At 50.5% G+C, this 14,680-nt stretch overlaps 1 protein-coding gene across 1 annotated transcript; it reads left to right on the forward strand.

Annotated features, from left to right (window-relative positions):
• The first annotated feature begins 13,051 nt into the window (after positions 1 to 13,051).
• On the forward strand, positions 13,052 to 13,426 carry LOC136470121 (uncharacterized). Its single transcript, XM_066468075.1, has one exon. It carries the CDS (start codon positions 13,052 to 13,054, stop codon positions 13,424 to 13,426), a length of 375 nt encoding a protein of 124 aa, XP_066324172.1.
• Positions 13,427 to 14,680: the final 1,254 nt, after the last annotated feature.

A 14,680-nucleotide genomic window follows, 5' to 3' on the forward strand; every position in this document is an offset into this window, starting at 1 on the left:
CAGAACAGCTTGAAGATAATATCGCCAAACTCGAGCGTAGGAACGAACCCCCACAACCGTCAAACTCCTCGGAGCTATACTCCTCAGCAGAACCTGTGTGCCAAAATTTATCAATACGATTTGTACTGGCCACTCCCACCCTATGAGCATTGCTTTGTGGAAATTGGATGCAAGTTGGATATAATCAAAAGGAACCTATAAGGCTAGGGTTTCCTATATCAAGTATATATATAAATAGTTGGTCAAGTTTTAACACCATTCCCACACACATTCCACCCTATTCCCTTTCTAGAGCCAGGTTTTGATCCTGGGATCGAAACACCACCATCTCCACACCATCACCATACCATCGCTCAGTCGACAGGCCAACTCCCTCTTGGCACTGTCTCAAGGCCCGTAGCCCCTGGCTACATCCGACACTCTCTCACAGGGGAAGAAGAGAAGGACTCATCCCACTATCTAGTTTAAGCGAAACCCAGGAAAGGTCCATAGCCGACAAGTCGGCACAAGTATCCATCGATCAACCATACACTCTGCAGAGGTTTTACATAACTACAAGATCTGCCTTCTTCGCTAACCGTCATCAACTGGGCTGATTCCGGCCGCTTGCTAGCCTAGGATAATGCCACTCTACCATTCAGCCCTAGTACACCCCAAGTCTAGTCTAGGGTGGCTGAAACTGTCAGTCATGAGCCGGGTCCACAAGGTCTCCATGAAGTCTCAGAAGGGTGTGGGGGAAATCCTCCACGCCCCATATCTCCTTACACTATCCACTATCTACCTAGCAGTAGTGGCAATATCCTACCAAGTAGTCCGACCGTCCTGCACCATATAGGGCGAGTGGTACGTAAGGCTTCCCAGTGAATCTGAGTACTAGTAAGTCCTTAGGGTTGACCAAGCTAGAATGTCTCCATCAGGGTTTCCATTTATTGTGCCACCACAGCACCTCCATCCCGGGCTCCTCCCATCACAGGTTCACACCTAGGACCACCTCATATACCATTTACCCACCACAGGTATCCATTCCAGGGGTGCCCAGGTAGCACCCCATGGCAAGACTTGCCCTAGGCTCGTCGTAAACTCCAACTTGGTCGACACAACCCTCACCCTCCACACACCCAAGTCACACATGCAGCACTCTCCCCATAGTCCAGATAACACCAGTTTCCACCACGCATTAATGTAGTATAAGCATAGTAGAAGTGTAAGCAATGATATATAGCAGTAAGTGTGTGTCTAGCCTAATAGCAGGGTATGTAGGGGTAAGGTTGCGTCAAGGTAAAGGCCATCAAGTAAGCATACTACCATGCTAGTCCTATCATTGTATGATTATAACAGTAAGTAAAGCAATAGCAGTTCTATATTAGTCATGCGTAATAGGTGCTATGAGATTGGGTGGGATGTGGCACCTTCAGTGTAGTCGTCTCCGTTCTCCTCACGGTACTCACGATCCTCGTCCATCTGGTTCTCCTCCGAGTCTGCAACGATCGCATTATAGTTGCATTAGCGACGTCTATAGAATAGCACAAAGAGCAATGAAAATTCAAAAGAACCAAATGCACTCAAATATGGGTTCATTACGTAGGGCTCAATTTTAGATGAATTTTGGTCCTAGTTTCATATTTTTCTGAGGTCGTATGAATTAGTTATGAATTTCCAAAGTTTAATTCATCTCTGAAAATGGAAAAGGCTGAATTAATCCTGGGCTGACACGTGTCATGCTGTGAATGGTCCACGTGGCATGCTGACGTCAGCATGATGTCATTGGCTCAGCTCTGAGCTGACAAGTGGGGTCCTGCTGATGTCATCTTGATGTCAGCATGACATCATCAACGTCATCGGTTCCGACAGGTGGGGCCAGAGGCTCTTGTGTCACTGACCTGTGGGTCCGGTCAGAGTCAACATCAAGTCAATGGGTGAGTCAATGGTCAATGGGTCATGGTCACTGACAGGTGGGGCCAGAGTTGCTGACGTCAGTAGCTGACATCATCGTGACGTCAACATGACGTCACCTCAGCTGTGTTGTTATTGACAGGTGGGACCCGCGTGATGTCATCATGACATCAGCATGACATCACTTACTGACAAGTGGGTCTAGAGTCTCTGTGTCGCTGACATGTGGGTCCGATCAATCGGTCAACGTTGACCGGTCAATGGTCAACACGGACCGGGTCTAAACTGGGTCGGTTGGGCATAGATACGGGCTGGGCTTTGGCCCACCACGTGGCATCGGCACAGAGCGCAACAGCGCCTTCTAGATTCTAGGTCGGGCTCGAGTCCACGGCTCGTGGTCTACGGTGGATGCATGCGCCGGTCTACGGTGGACCGCTTCTCCCTCCGATGAACCGCGTCCACCCTTCTCCTCGTTTCTCTATGGTCCACGTGCTCCGGGTGCACGAGTGGGCAGTCCAGGGAAGAAATTTTCCCCCTTCCTCCAAGCAGTGGGTTCCCGCCGGTGGCATACCTCACCGGCGAGCCTCGCTAGAGGTGTAGGGGTGCGGTAGTGTGGTGCTATGGCTTCTCCAAGGTGCGGTGTCTCCAACGGTGGCGCTATTGCAGTGGCCAAGGTTTCCCAGGGGTCTAGCCACGGCGTTGGCTGCTCGAGCACGATCGGCATACGGGGATGGCATGGTTGCAGCGGCATAGGCCGGATTGGCGGTGCGTGTGAGCATCATGATGCTCTAGCGGGCTTGTCGGGCAGATCGAAGGGTCTTCTGGAGCCTCCGGTGGCTTTGGCCATGGTGGCGGCTTGATTTGGCCATGGCGGCGGTCCGGTGGTGAACGGCGCAAGCTAGGTGGCATAGTAGCGGTCCCCTTTTCTCACGAATGAGCACGTGGCATGTTCGTTCCATAGCCAGTGTGCATGCGTGTGTACCCAGAGGCCGGAGACGGCCATGGCCTATGCGCTCCCAGTGTGGAGCGCCATGGCCGAAACAGCGAGGTCTGGCGGCGAGCAGGGAAAGACCGGGGCTCACCGTTGGTGTCGTGGGAGATAGGATGGTGACACAGTGGCGGGTCGTGGCCGTGTTGAGACGAAGCCGTGCAGTGCTGAGCAGCGTCGACGTGGTGGATCGAGGCATCGTCCTCCGCTGCGGCGACACCGGTGACGTCGGGCGGCTTCGGTGCTCCTTCTTCTCCCTCTATCCCCTCTCTCTCTCTTAGCTTGGGTGTGCGGTGGGTGGCCATATGGTGGCGGCAGGGCACGGGGATGCACTTGGGCAACCGGGGCCAGGGCTTTTATAGCCGAAGCTCGGCCGGGCATGGAGCGAGCGGCTAGGGATGGCCAAGGGGTGCGTGGAGGGCTATGATCACATCGAGGCTAGGGCTACGGGGTCGCGACATGGCCACGGGTGCGATGGCAAAACCGTTTTCATGTTCCTTGGTTAGCAAGGCGGGGGGCAGGGAGGCGACAAGGTCACGGCTCGGCCATGGCCATGGCAGGCGCACGCGAGGGGGGGGGGGCAGGGTCACACCGTGGGAGTGACTTCTATCAGTCTCGGTCAGTCCGACTGGCGTCCTTGAGCATGTCCGATCGGTTGATGGCGCGATCATGAGGCCGATGCGGGTTGCATGGAGCTCCCGCTCCCGTCTCTGCTCTACGGTCGGGAAAAAGCAGGGGGGACCGAGGTGGGTGATGACACCTAGACCCCGCTTGGCAGCGGCTTCCATCGGGTGATGGCATGCTGGTGTGCTGGCGTGCTGGCGCGTTGGGCTGGCGTGGTCAGGCCAGGCCTGCTTGCGGCTGCATGTGGGCCAGCGAAGTCGGATGAGCGAGCTGGACCGGCTGGGGGAAAAGCAGGCTGGGCCGATCGGTTGCTTGGGCTACGAGGCTAGCTCCTCCCTTTTCTCCTTTTTTTGTTTTTCTTTTCTTCTCCTTTGTTTGAACTCAAATTTGGTTTGGAATTTGAATTCAGAATTGGTGTACCTTATTCATTGGAGTTTTAGGAACTTTATTTAGCTATTTTGTATAACAAAAATAGGTGTAGTTTTGTTATACAAAAATAGAATTAGTTTTCCCTTTAAGCATTTATTCTTTGGTTTGATTTATAATTACTTTATGGTTTATTACTTTAAAGGAAGTTGTTAAGCATTACATAAAGCAAATGGAAATCCAAATCACCATTTGAATCAACAATGTATGCTACATTTTATTTGTCAGTATTTGAATAAACATAATTAACAAATGACATGCCATGCTCATGAAATTGTCTAGTTGGGTTACTTCTAATGCAACACCTAGGGTTGGCTCCTACAGATGTCACTCAACATTGCATGGGGTTATGAAGAAAAATTTTGTAGTTGTGATTTTTGGTGTGTGGATTTTTGGGTTGTTACACTGGAGGATCATCGCCGATGATGAAGCCCTTCCTCGCTTCGCTCGGGTGAGCTAGAACATCGCCGCTGCAATGGCCTTGCTTCATGGCCTTCTAAAGGCCGCGACGCCCAAGGATCGTCAGGCCCACTCCGAGATTCGCACGCTACTCGAGCGTGTGGCGGCGCAGCAGGCTGAGAGCTCACTGTCACAACGACGTGAGCTCAACACCAGTCAGTGCACAACCTCAGCGCGCCCCACTTGGGACGTGTCAGTCCACCAGACACTGCTGGGTGGTAGGCAGCGTGCCGCGGTCCCAATGCATCATCATCTTAGTCGCAACCGTGATGCACGCAGCACCCTTGACGCCCACAGATGCACCTACAGCGACCCAAGAGAAGGAGCCCACCATGGCTATCATCTTGGTCACAGCCGACACTACGATAGCGGCGAGGACCAGAGCCTGAGCCCTGGCCTACCGGGCCCTCAGGCCTTCGGCTGGCACGTCCTCAACGCTGCTTTCCCGCCAAGGTACCGACCACCTACCAATATCCTAAAGTACTCTGGGGAGACAAACCCCGGACTATGGCTCAAAGACTATCGGCTTGCCTACCAAGCTGGTGGTGCAGATAATGACAACTTCATTATCCATAACCTTCCACTATTCTTAGCCAATTCGGAAAAGCGTGGTTGGAACACCTACCATCCAACGTGATCTAGAGTTTGGCGGATCTAATGGAGATCTTTGTGGGGAATTTCTAGGACACATACAAGCACCCTAGGAACCCATGGGACCTCAAGAACTACTGTCAGAAGGCCCATAAGACCCTACATGGGTACATACGGCGCTTCTCCTGGTAGTGCAACAATCTCCCTAACATCGCCAACGCCAACGTTATTGCAGCCTTCCTGTCAGGGACTACCTATGAGTCTTTAGTTCATAAAATGGGACACAAGGGCCCATGACCTACCAAGGAACTCCTAGACAGTGCCACTAGCCATGCCTCAGGTGAAGAGGTAGTTGGAGCAATCTCTGATCATCTCGAGGGCAAGGCAAGGCAGGATGAGGGCGTCAGTGAAGGCACCTCCAATCATTCTGCCAAAAGGAAGAACAAGAAGCAACAGCGCGAGGACTCACTCATGGCCGCTGCTGACCGCAAGGGTGGTCGGAACCCCATGGAGGGCACTTGGAACCACTTCAAAAAATTACTTGAGGGGCCATGCCCAAACCATGCCTTCCCGATTAAGCATATGCTCAAGGACTATAGCCTTATGCAGTAGTTCTTGTCCGGAGGTTCCAACAAAGGGGAGCAAGGAAAGAACTGTGGGGTATGGCCCCCAAGACATGGGCTGCGCCCCCACGGGTGGCCCAGCCCATAAGGTTAAGGCATGCACGGCGCTGCTCGGCGTGCACCGCAAGACATTGTACAGTACCAAATAGGCTACTTTACTTGTAACCCTACCTCCTCCAGAGTATATAAGGAGAGGTAGGGGTCCCCTAGCGGATAGGATCTATCAGATCGGATCTACATACAGATCAATACAATACACCAAAAACATAGGACGTAGGGTATTATGTCGATCAGATGGCCCGAACCTATCTAAATCGTTGTCTCTGCGCCTTGTGTCACCATCTGGTTCCTGATTACGTACACCCCCACCGACAAATCTACCATCGTGGGATACCGCTCGGTGGACTGCCGAGCATATTCTGTCGACAGTTGGCGCACCAGGTAGGGGTTGTGCGTGCTGATCCATGGTGAACCAGATGGGACCTCTGTGGCCGAACTCCTAAGGAATCAGGCCCACGTGCACCTATCGTTGTCTTAATAGACCTCGGATAGCGTTCACGAGTTCCCAACAACTCAACAGGTCTGTCGGGTGTCCTCGGAAAACCCGAATCATCCACGATTCTCTTTTCAAACGGGATCCCAATCACAGACATTGCAGATTACAACAGTTTATTCAAATATATACATCAGAGTAAAGATAGCGGAAGTCTTAAGGTAACATAGGTTACAAACCAATTGTTTTGAAACTTACAATACCATAAGTGTTATACAACCTTAGTAGCGGGATAATATTACATTAACTTTATTTATCAAACAAACTAGTGCCTTGTCCAAAGGCCATTCATCACTCCTCATCGTCATTGACTTCAAACACAGACATGCAGCAGGGACCAAAATAAGCCTGCGCATGCGACTCACCTGCAACAAGGGTTAACAAACCCTGAGTACAAAGGTACTCAACAAGACTAACCCGACGTAAAGGGGTGTAAGACTTTAGAGATGCAGGGGTTTGGGGCAAGGTAAGGATGTAGCAAGATTCAAAAGTTCTTTGCCAAAAGCTTACTATTCTTCATTCTATTTTCAAGTTTTACCCCTAAGTCATTTTAGTTCATTATCTCGACTAAATATATATTTCCCATGTTCCATTCCTTTTCATTCCATTCTTTTCTCATATTTTAGTAATTCACCAGTCCTGCATTGCTTCTATAATGAATCGAGTCTCCATATCCGCGGAGCACCAGCAATTCGAATTGATTCAAGTCCTAGCTGGGGATTCCTTATCACACGACATATGTAGAACTTAATCTTGCATATATCAACCTCGCTACCGGATCCTCCTATACTAAGCCATCTCCACGCCACCCGAGAGCACAGCACACCTCAAATCCGGCCACATTCCAGCCACGAGGGTACACGCTACTCCCGCCATCTCTCCACTCCCAGTGCATGGGCATTCATCTTAGTAATGGATTAGCCGAAGTAGGCTTACCGGAGTATGTGACCAGTACTACAAAGTGTCTCATTTAGAAGATCCACAATGAGTGGCCTTTAAACGACATAGTCAGCAACATTACCCAACATTCGAGATAAGTCACCCGACTAGTCTCTAGTTCATTCTCTTCTTTCTTTCTTTAGCCAGTATGCCATCTTTGATTGTATCGAAACTTTTACTTTGGAAAGCCTACCATAAAGCATACTAAGCATTCTACGCCTTTGTAAATAAAATCATCTTCAAGGATGGTAAATAATTAACAAGGTAGGCAATGCATCAAGTAGGTAACATTTGAATTAATCAACTTAATGCAATAAGTAACATAGGTGATAAACTTTTCAAAGTAAGCAAGGCAAGGGTTTAATGCATAAACCGGGCTTGCCTTCGTTGATGATCTCAGGTTCCGGATCAGTACCACAATTATCGAATCCCATGACAACCGGGGACTCTTCCAGAACTTGCTCAACTAGAATTGTTTCACTCTCGGGTTCTACACGAAATAATAGCATATGCTTCAACATGATGACAATGTAAACATGATGCTTTCATGGTGCATGAAATATAACAACACCTTGAATACAACTTTCCTTCATGGTATAGTTACAAGCCAAACTAACCAAACCATATTCGTAACGGATGTGACCACTCCAGCACCGACCACTTCGGCGAGCTCTCCGACCACTTCGGTGAACTCTCCGACCACTATGGTGAATTCTCCGACCACTATGGTGAACTCTCCGACCACTATGGTGAACTCTCCGACCACTACGGCGAAGTCTCCGACCACTACGGTGAACTCTCCGACCACTACGGTGAACTCTCCGACCACTACGACGAATTCTTCGACCACTACGGTGAACTCTCCGACCACTATGGTGAACTCTCCGACCAAACTGATCTTGAACCCTACTGGTCACAAAACATGACCAAAACAAGATCAAACACTAATCAAACACTTAGGGTTTGCTTTTATTTATTTTTGAATTAATTTGGAAATAAGCCCAAAAATGAACTTGTTCCAAATGACCTCAAAATTTTATGTAAGCTTCATTATGTCAAATTAGTGTACCAAAACAAATTTCATAATTTTTGGAATTATACAGTGGCCTACAAAATTCATGAAAATTGCATTTATCAATTAATGGACTGAATATTTGAACATTAAAAACTTATTCAAATTTCAAGTTTCAAATTTTTAAACCATAATAGAGCATGTACAGAAGCTACACACAAAATTTTAGAATTTTTGGAGCTATGATTATTTTCCTACAAATTTCCAAAGATTTAGCACTATTCAAAATCAGAAAATAACAAAACTCACTATTCTCTCTCTTGCTCTCACTGACATCCGGCCCCCACCTGTCATCCCCAACCTCGGGCATTGACCGTGGCTCTGATGGCGCTGACCGATGCTATCTCGCCGACGGTGAGTCCAACAACGACGGCCAAGGTACCAACATGTTCACAAGAGCTAGACACATCGATCTGTGGCACTACGGAGGTTGATTACGACACGGAACAAAGCTAACGCCGACCATGGCGGACACGGTAGCACGGTAGTGTTACGCCAGCAAAACAAGGCTAGTAACGATGAAACAGATAGTACAGGAAGCATCAGTGGCTCACCCCGATCGTGTTGAAGCAACAGGCGAGACCGGAGAAGCTACGGTGACACGTTTCGACGGTGACTAGGATCACGGCGGAGCGGACCTCGTCGACGACAGCGTTCCAGCGACTGCAGTGGGCAAAACAAGCAGGCAAGAGTGGAATGAGCACTATAGCATCGAGGCGAATCCATAGAGTCAACCAGCAAGGGCAACGGCTCACCGGACGAGGCTGGCCACGGTGAATCGGAGCTTCCGTTGAGGTCACCGGCCGCGAGGAAGATGACATGTACCGCAAGCTCTCGGTGAAATAGGTGGTAGCAACAGCTTGGTTGGATGTGCAAGGAGCAGGCGAAATTGGAACACGACTTTTATGGGGCTTGCTTGCGCTGAGGAGACGAGAGAAGCTCGCCGGAGTTGAGACGGCGGCATCAGGAAAACAGAGAGGAGGAAGAAAAGTGAACGGCGTCATCTGGTTCTTATAGCTCGGCCAGGAGCGCGCGGACTCGACACGCAGCGTGCTCCCTACGCCAGCGCGAAGCCAAGGGCGGTCGCAGGCGCGCCTGGAAGACCGGAGAAAGGACGCCGGCGGTGAGGCGGTGGCGCCCTGTAGTTATCTGAAATTTTGAAATAATTACAGATTTGCCACTGAGTTCATTTTACAAATTACTCCCAATTTTTCAAAAGAAGTTGAAAATCTCCAAAAATGAAAGTTGCTCAATTTTTCAAACTCTACAACTTTTCTTCTAGGAACATTTTCAAATTCTGCCTCCATTTTGAAATTTGAATTTGGGGTGCATTTGAGTATTTGAATCATTTCAAAATTACTCCAAATTTTATATGTAAACTTGAAAAACTTTGAATACCAAAGTTGATCCACATAAAATAATCTTCAACTTTGCTTATTGCCTCAACCCCAAATTCCAAATGGATTTTGAATTAGACAAAAGGGGCAAAAAGGACTTTTGTGATTTGAATTTGAATTCAAATTTGATTTGTTTTCCTTTTACTTTAACTTTGATTTTTGACCAGTAACATGGCCCATTAGGGTTATTTGAGTCAAATGACACATGACCTCACATGATCACATGAAATTTGACCCTTGTGGTCATGATCTTTATTTAGGGTTTTGAATCACATCACATGAAATAACAACATTATGAAACAAAGCTTATTTAGTGAATGCATTCAAAATTTTCTACTTTATGAATGCTTTGCAATGCATATGATGACATGGCAAGTTTTAGTGTTAGGTCAAAACACCAGAGGTGTTACAACCTCAAGATCAACGACAACTCCAAGGTCGCCTTCACCAATAACTCACCGCCCGCCAGGTGTTCGTCATCAATGTCGACCAAATAATGCCATACGTCGCCGACCAGACACTCCGTCCAAAGCTAAGTCATGCTTTAATATTTTTCTAAATATTCTCTGATCTCCGTATATTGCCATAATGTTTCTTCGAACTATTTTCTCCATATTTGCTCTCCAAATGATTTTCCATACCCCCGAACAGTCCTGTTGATGCTCAGACGCCTCTAGGGACGGCCCTGTCTCCAGCTCCTCCCTACACGTGCTATGGGCTCTGCGCTCTGTGTTATGGGTGGTCGGCAGCGGCTCCTTGGTCACGCCTGTTCCTCCTACACGTGCATGGGCTCCACGCTCGACGTTATAGACTATGGGCTAGCTAGGGCTGGAGACTCAGCTACACACTAACTGTTCAGGTAGTTTATATTAAACATAAATATATTTTTACGCCAACTAATTGCCGAACTGCATACGTCGTTTCATCACCATTGCTGATTTTTCTCCGGAGTTTATTTATTTGTGTGTCATGTACTACCCGTTCTACATGTTCGTATTGCAGGATCATCGTCTAGGTGATCGAATCACCTGGTGCTCAGGCTTCCTCACCGATCAATTGGTCGGACCGCTTGGTTCATGGACTCCGTCGCCGACCAGTTGATCGGACTGTTCACCGGTCGCTTCTACTCAATGCTCACTTCACCACCGACCAGTTGACCAGACTATTCGCCGCTCGTGCTTCATCGCCAGCTATGTCGGTTACTCCTCAGCGCTCGGATTCTTTGTGCTTGGGGACTAAGTGGGCACACTTCACCGCTCGGACGTTGTCAGCTACGTCGGTGCTCGGACCTCACCACCTACATTGGGAACTCCTCGCTCCTCGGTGCTCGGACATCGCCGCATACGCTAGGGACTCCTCGCTCCTCGGTGCTCGGTCATCGCCAGCGACGCCGGGGACTCCTCGCTCCTCGGTGCTCTATCATTGCAGTGACGCCGGGGACTCCTCGCTCCTTGGTGCTTGGACATTGCCGCCTACACCGGGGACTCCTCGCTCCTCGGTGCTCGGTCATCACCAGCGATGCTGGGGACTCCACGCTCCTTGGTGCTCGGTCATCGCCAGCGACGTCGGGGACTCCTCGCTCCTTGGTGCTCGGTCATCGCCAGCGATGCTGGGGACTCCTCGCTCCTCGGTGCTTGGACATCGCCACTTATGCCAGGGACTCCTCGCTCCTCAGTGCTCAGTCATCGCCAGCGACGCCGGGGACTCCTCGCTCCTCGGACATCGCCACCTACACCGGGGACTCCTCGCTCCTCGGTGCTCGATCATCGCCAGCGATGCCGAGCACTCCTCGCTCCTTGGTGCTCGATCATCGCCAGTGACACCGGGGACTCCTCGCTCCTCAGTCCTTGGTCATCGCCACCTACACCGGGGACTCCTCGCTCCTCGGTGCTTGGCCATCGCTGTCGATGCCGGGGACTCCTTGCTCCTCGGTGCTCGGTCATCGCCGCTGACGCTGGGGACTCCTCGCTCCTCACTCCTCGGTGCTTGACCATCGCTAGTGACGTCAGGGACTCCTCGCTCCTCGGTGCTCGGACATTGCCAGCGACGCCGAGGACTCCTCGCTCCTCGGTGCTCGGTCATCGCTGCCTACACCGGGGACTCCTCGCTCCTTGGTGCTCGGCCATCGCCGCTGACACCGGGGACTCCTCGCTCCTCGGTTCTCGGTCATCACCATCGACATCAGGGACTCCTCGCTCCTCGGTGCTTGGTCATCGCCGCCTACACCGGGGACTCCTCGCTCCTTGGTGCTCGGCCATCGTCACCGATGTTGGGGACTCCTCACTCCTCGCTCCTCGGTGCTCGGTCATCGCCAACAACGCCGGGGACTCCTTGCTCCTCGGTGCTCGGTCATCGCCGCCTATGCCGGGGACTCCTTGCTCCTCAGTTCTCGGTCATCACCAGCTACGCCAAGAACTCTCGGGTTGGTCGGACATCGCCGGCTACGTCGGGAACTCCTCGGTGCTCGGATCTTGTTACGTCTCATCGGTGTGCTACCAAACTGCTCCATGATGTTTGGATTATGGTGCTAATCTTGGGCAGCACGTCTGGGGTCTTGATACGCGCATGTCAGACGACGTCGGCAAGCTTTCAGACTTCTTTGACCCTGCTACAAGATTCATTCTTCATCTTTCAGTAGGCTTGGGGACTAAGTGGGCACACTTCACCTTGCGGTGAATGTGCTTGTTCTCATCTTGAGGCTACGCCCGGGGACTGGCTACCTGCTCGGCTGGTCTTCTACTTTATGACCCTGGCACCACGTGACTATGTCACCTACTGTCAGTCTCGGGGACTAGCTGTGGGGGTATGGCCCCCAAGACATGGGCTACGCCCCCACGGGTGGCCCGGCCCACAAGGTTAAGGCGTGCACGGTGCTGCTCGACGTGCACCACAAGACATTGTATAGTACCAAATAGGCTACTTTATTTGTAACCCTACCTCCTCCAGAGTATATAAGGAGAGGTAGGGGTCCCCTAGCGAATAGGATCTATCAGATCGGTTCTACATATAGATCAATACAATACACCAAAGACACAGGACATAGGGTATTACATCGATCAGACGGCCTGAACCTGTCTAAATCATTGTCTCTGCGCCTTATGTCACCATCTGGTTCCTGATTACGTGCACCCCACTATCAAATCTACCTTCATGGGATACCCCTCGGTGGACTACCAAGCATATTCTGTTGACAAGAACCCTGCCCCCACCATGGATGACGCCGAGGAGAAGGATGATGGCTTTTTAACGCTAGATGGCTACCTTATTATCTTTGGAGGATCAGCAGCCTATGACTCCAAACATCGTCATAAGGTCACACGCCGTGAGGTCTACACAGCCGAACTAGCGACACCTCCCTTCCTCTAGTGGTTGGAGTCCGCCATAACCTTCGACCAGACCAACCATCTGGATAGCATCCCGCACCCAAGGAGATATCTGCTTGTGGTTGACCTGATCGTTGGTCCAAAGTGACTCACCAAAGTATTGATGGACGGAGGCAGCGGCCTCAACATCATGTATGCCAAGACGCTCGACGAGATGGGCATCGACCGGACACGCCTCCACCCAACTCGAGCGCCTTTCCATGGCATCGTGCTCGGGAAGCAGGCCATGCCACTTGGGCAGATTAATCTGTCTGTAACCTTTGGGGATCAGTTCAATTATAGGATTGAAACCCTCACCTTTGAGGTGGTTGGGTTCCCCAGAAGCTTCCACGCCATCCCAGGGTGTCCATGCTACGCGAAGTTCATGGCCGTCCCCAACTATGCATACCTCAAGCTAAAAATGTTGGGCCCTCATGGCGTCATCATCGTCGACACCTTCAATGAGGACTTCTTTAGAGCCCTCTACAGACTCGAATGATCCGGCTGACCCTAGGAGCTCTGAGGGCAAAACGGTACACATTGGTACCACGCTTTCCTCCGAATAGGAAAGCACGCTCGTTGACTTCCTCTGCGACAACAAAAACATCTTTGTGTGGAAACCCTCAGATATGCTAGGCATATTGAGAAAGGTCATCGAGCATACCTTGAAGATCCACCCAGGCTCCAAGTCGATGAAGCAACTCCTACGTCGCTTCAATAAGGAGAAACGTAGGGCCATCAGTGAAGAGATAGCGAAACTTTCGATAGTCGGGTTCATCAAGGAAGTATACCACCCAGAGTGGTTAGCCAATCCTATTCTTGTACAAAAGAAGAGCGGGAATTGGAGGATGTGTGTAGACTATATGGGTCTCAACAAGGCATGCCCAAAGGATCCGTTTCCTTTGCCACGCATAGACCAAATAGTCGACTCTACCTTGGGATGCGAAACCCTCTGCTTCCTTGATGCGTACTCCGGGTATCATCAAATCATAATGAAAGAGTCTGACCAGCTCATGATGTCTTTCATCACCCCCTTTGGATCATTCTGCTATGTTTCAATGTCGTCTGGTCTGAAGAACGCTGGGGCAACATACCAGCGCTGTATGCTCAAATGCTTCGGGTCCTCATCTAGGGGACCGTTGAGGCCTACGTCAATGACATTGTAGTTAAGTCCAAATGAGCTGACCACCTCGTTGCCGATCTTAAGCAGACCTTTGCAAAACTCCAAGCAAATGGCATCAAACTCAATCCTGAGAAGTGTGTTTTTGGGTCCCAAGGGGCATGCTGCTCAGCTTCATGATCTCTGAGCGTGGCATCGAAGCCAACCTAGAGAAAATCTGAGCCATCACAAGGATGGGCCTGATTCAGAACATAAAGGGGGTTCAGCGAGTCATAGGGTGCCTTGCCGCACTCAGCCGGTTCATCTCACACCTCGGCGAATGAGGCCTCCCACTTTATCGGCTCTTGATAAAAGACGACCGCTTCAAGTGGACATCCGAGGCCCAGGAGGCACTTGACATGGTCAAACTGCTTCTAACAAGGGCCCCGATCTTAGTTCCTCCAAGCGATGGAGAATCCCTCCTGCTATACATAGCAGCCACCACGCAAGTGGTCAGCGCCGTCTTGGTAGTGGAGCGGGAGGAAGAGGGACATGCCCTCAAGGTGCAGCGCCCTGTGTACTTCTTTAGTGAGGTACTATCCACCTCTAAAACCCACTACTCCCAAATCTAGAACCTCCTATATGCCGTCCTCA

The sequence above is a fragment of the Miscanthus floridulus genome, chromosome 8 (genome assembly GCF_019320115.1).
Source record: "Miscanthus floridulus cultivar M001 chromosome 8, ASM1932011v1, whole genome shotgun sequence".
Classification (NCBI taxonomy): Eukaryota; Viridiplantae; Streptophyta; class Magnoliopsida; order Poales; family Poaceae; genus Miscanthus; species Miscanthus floridulus.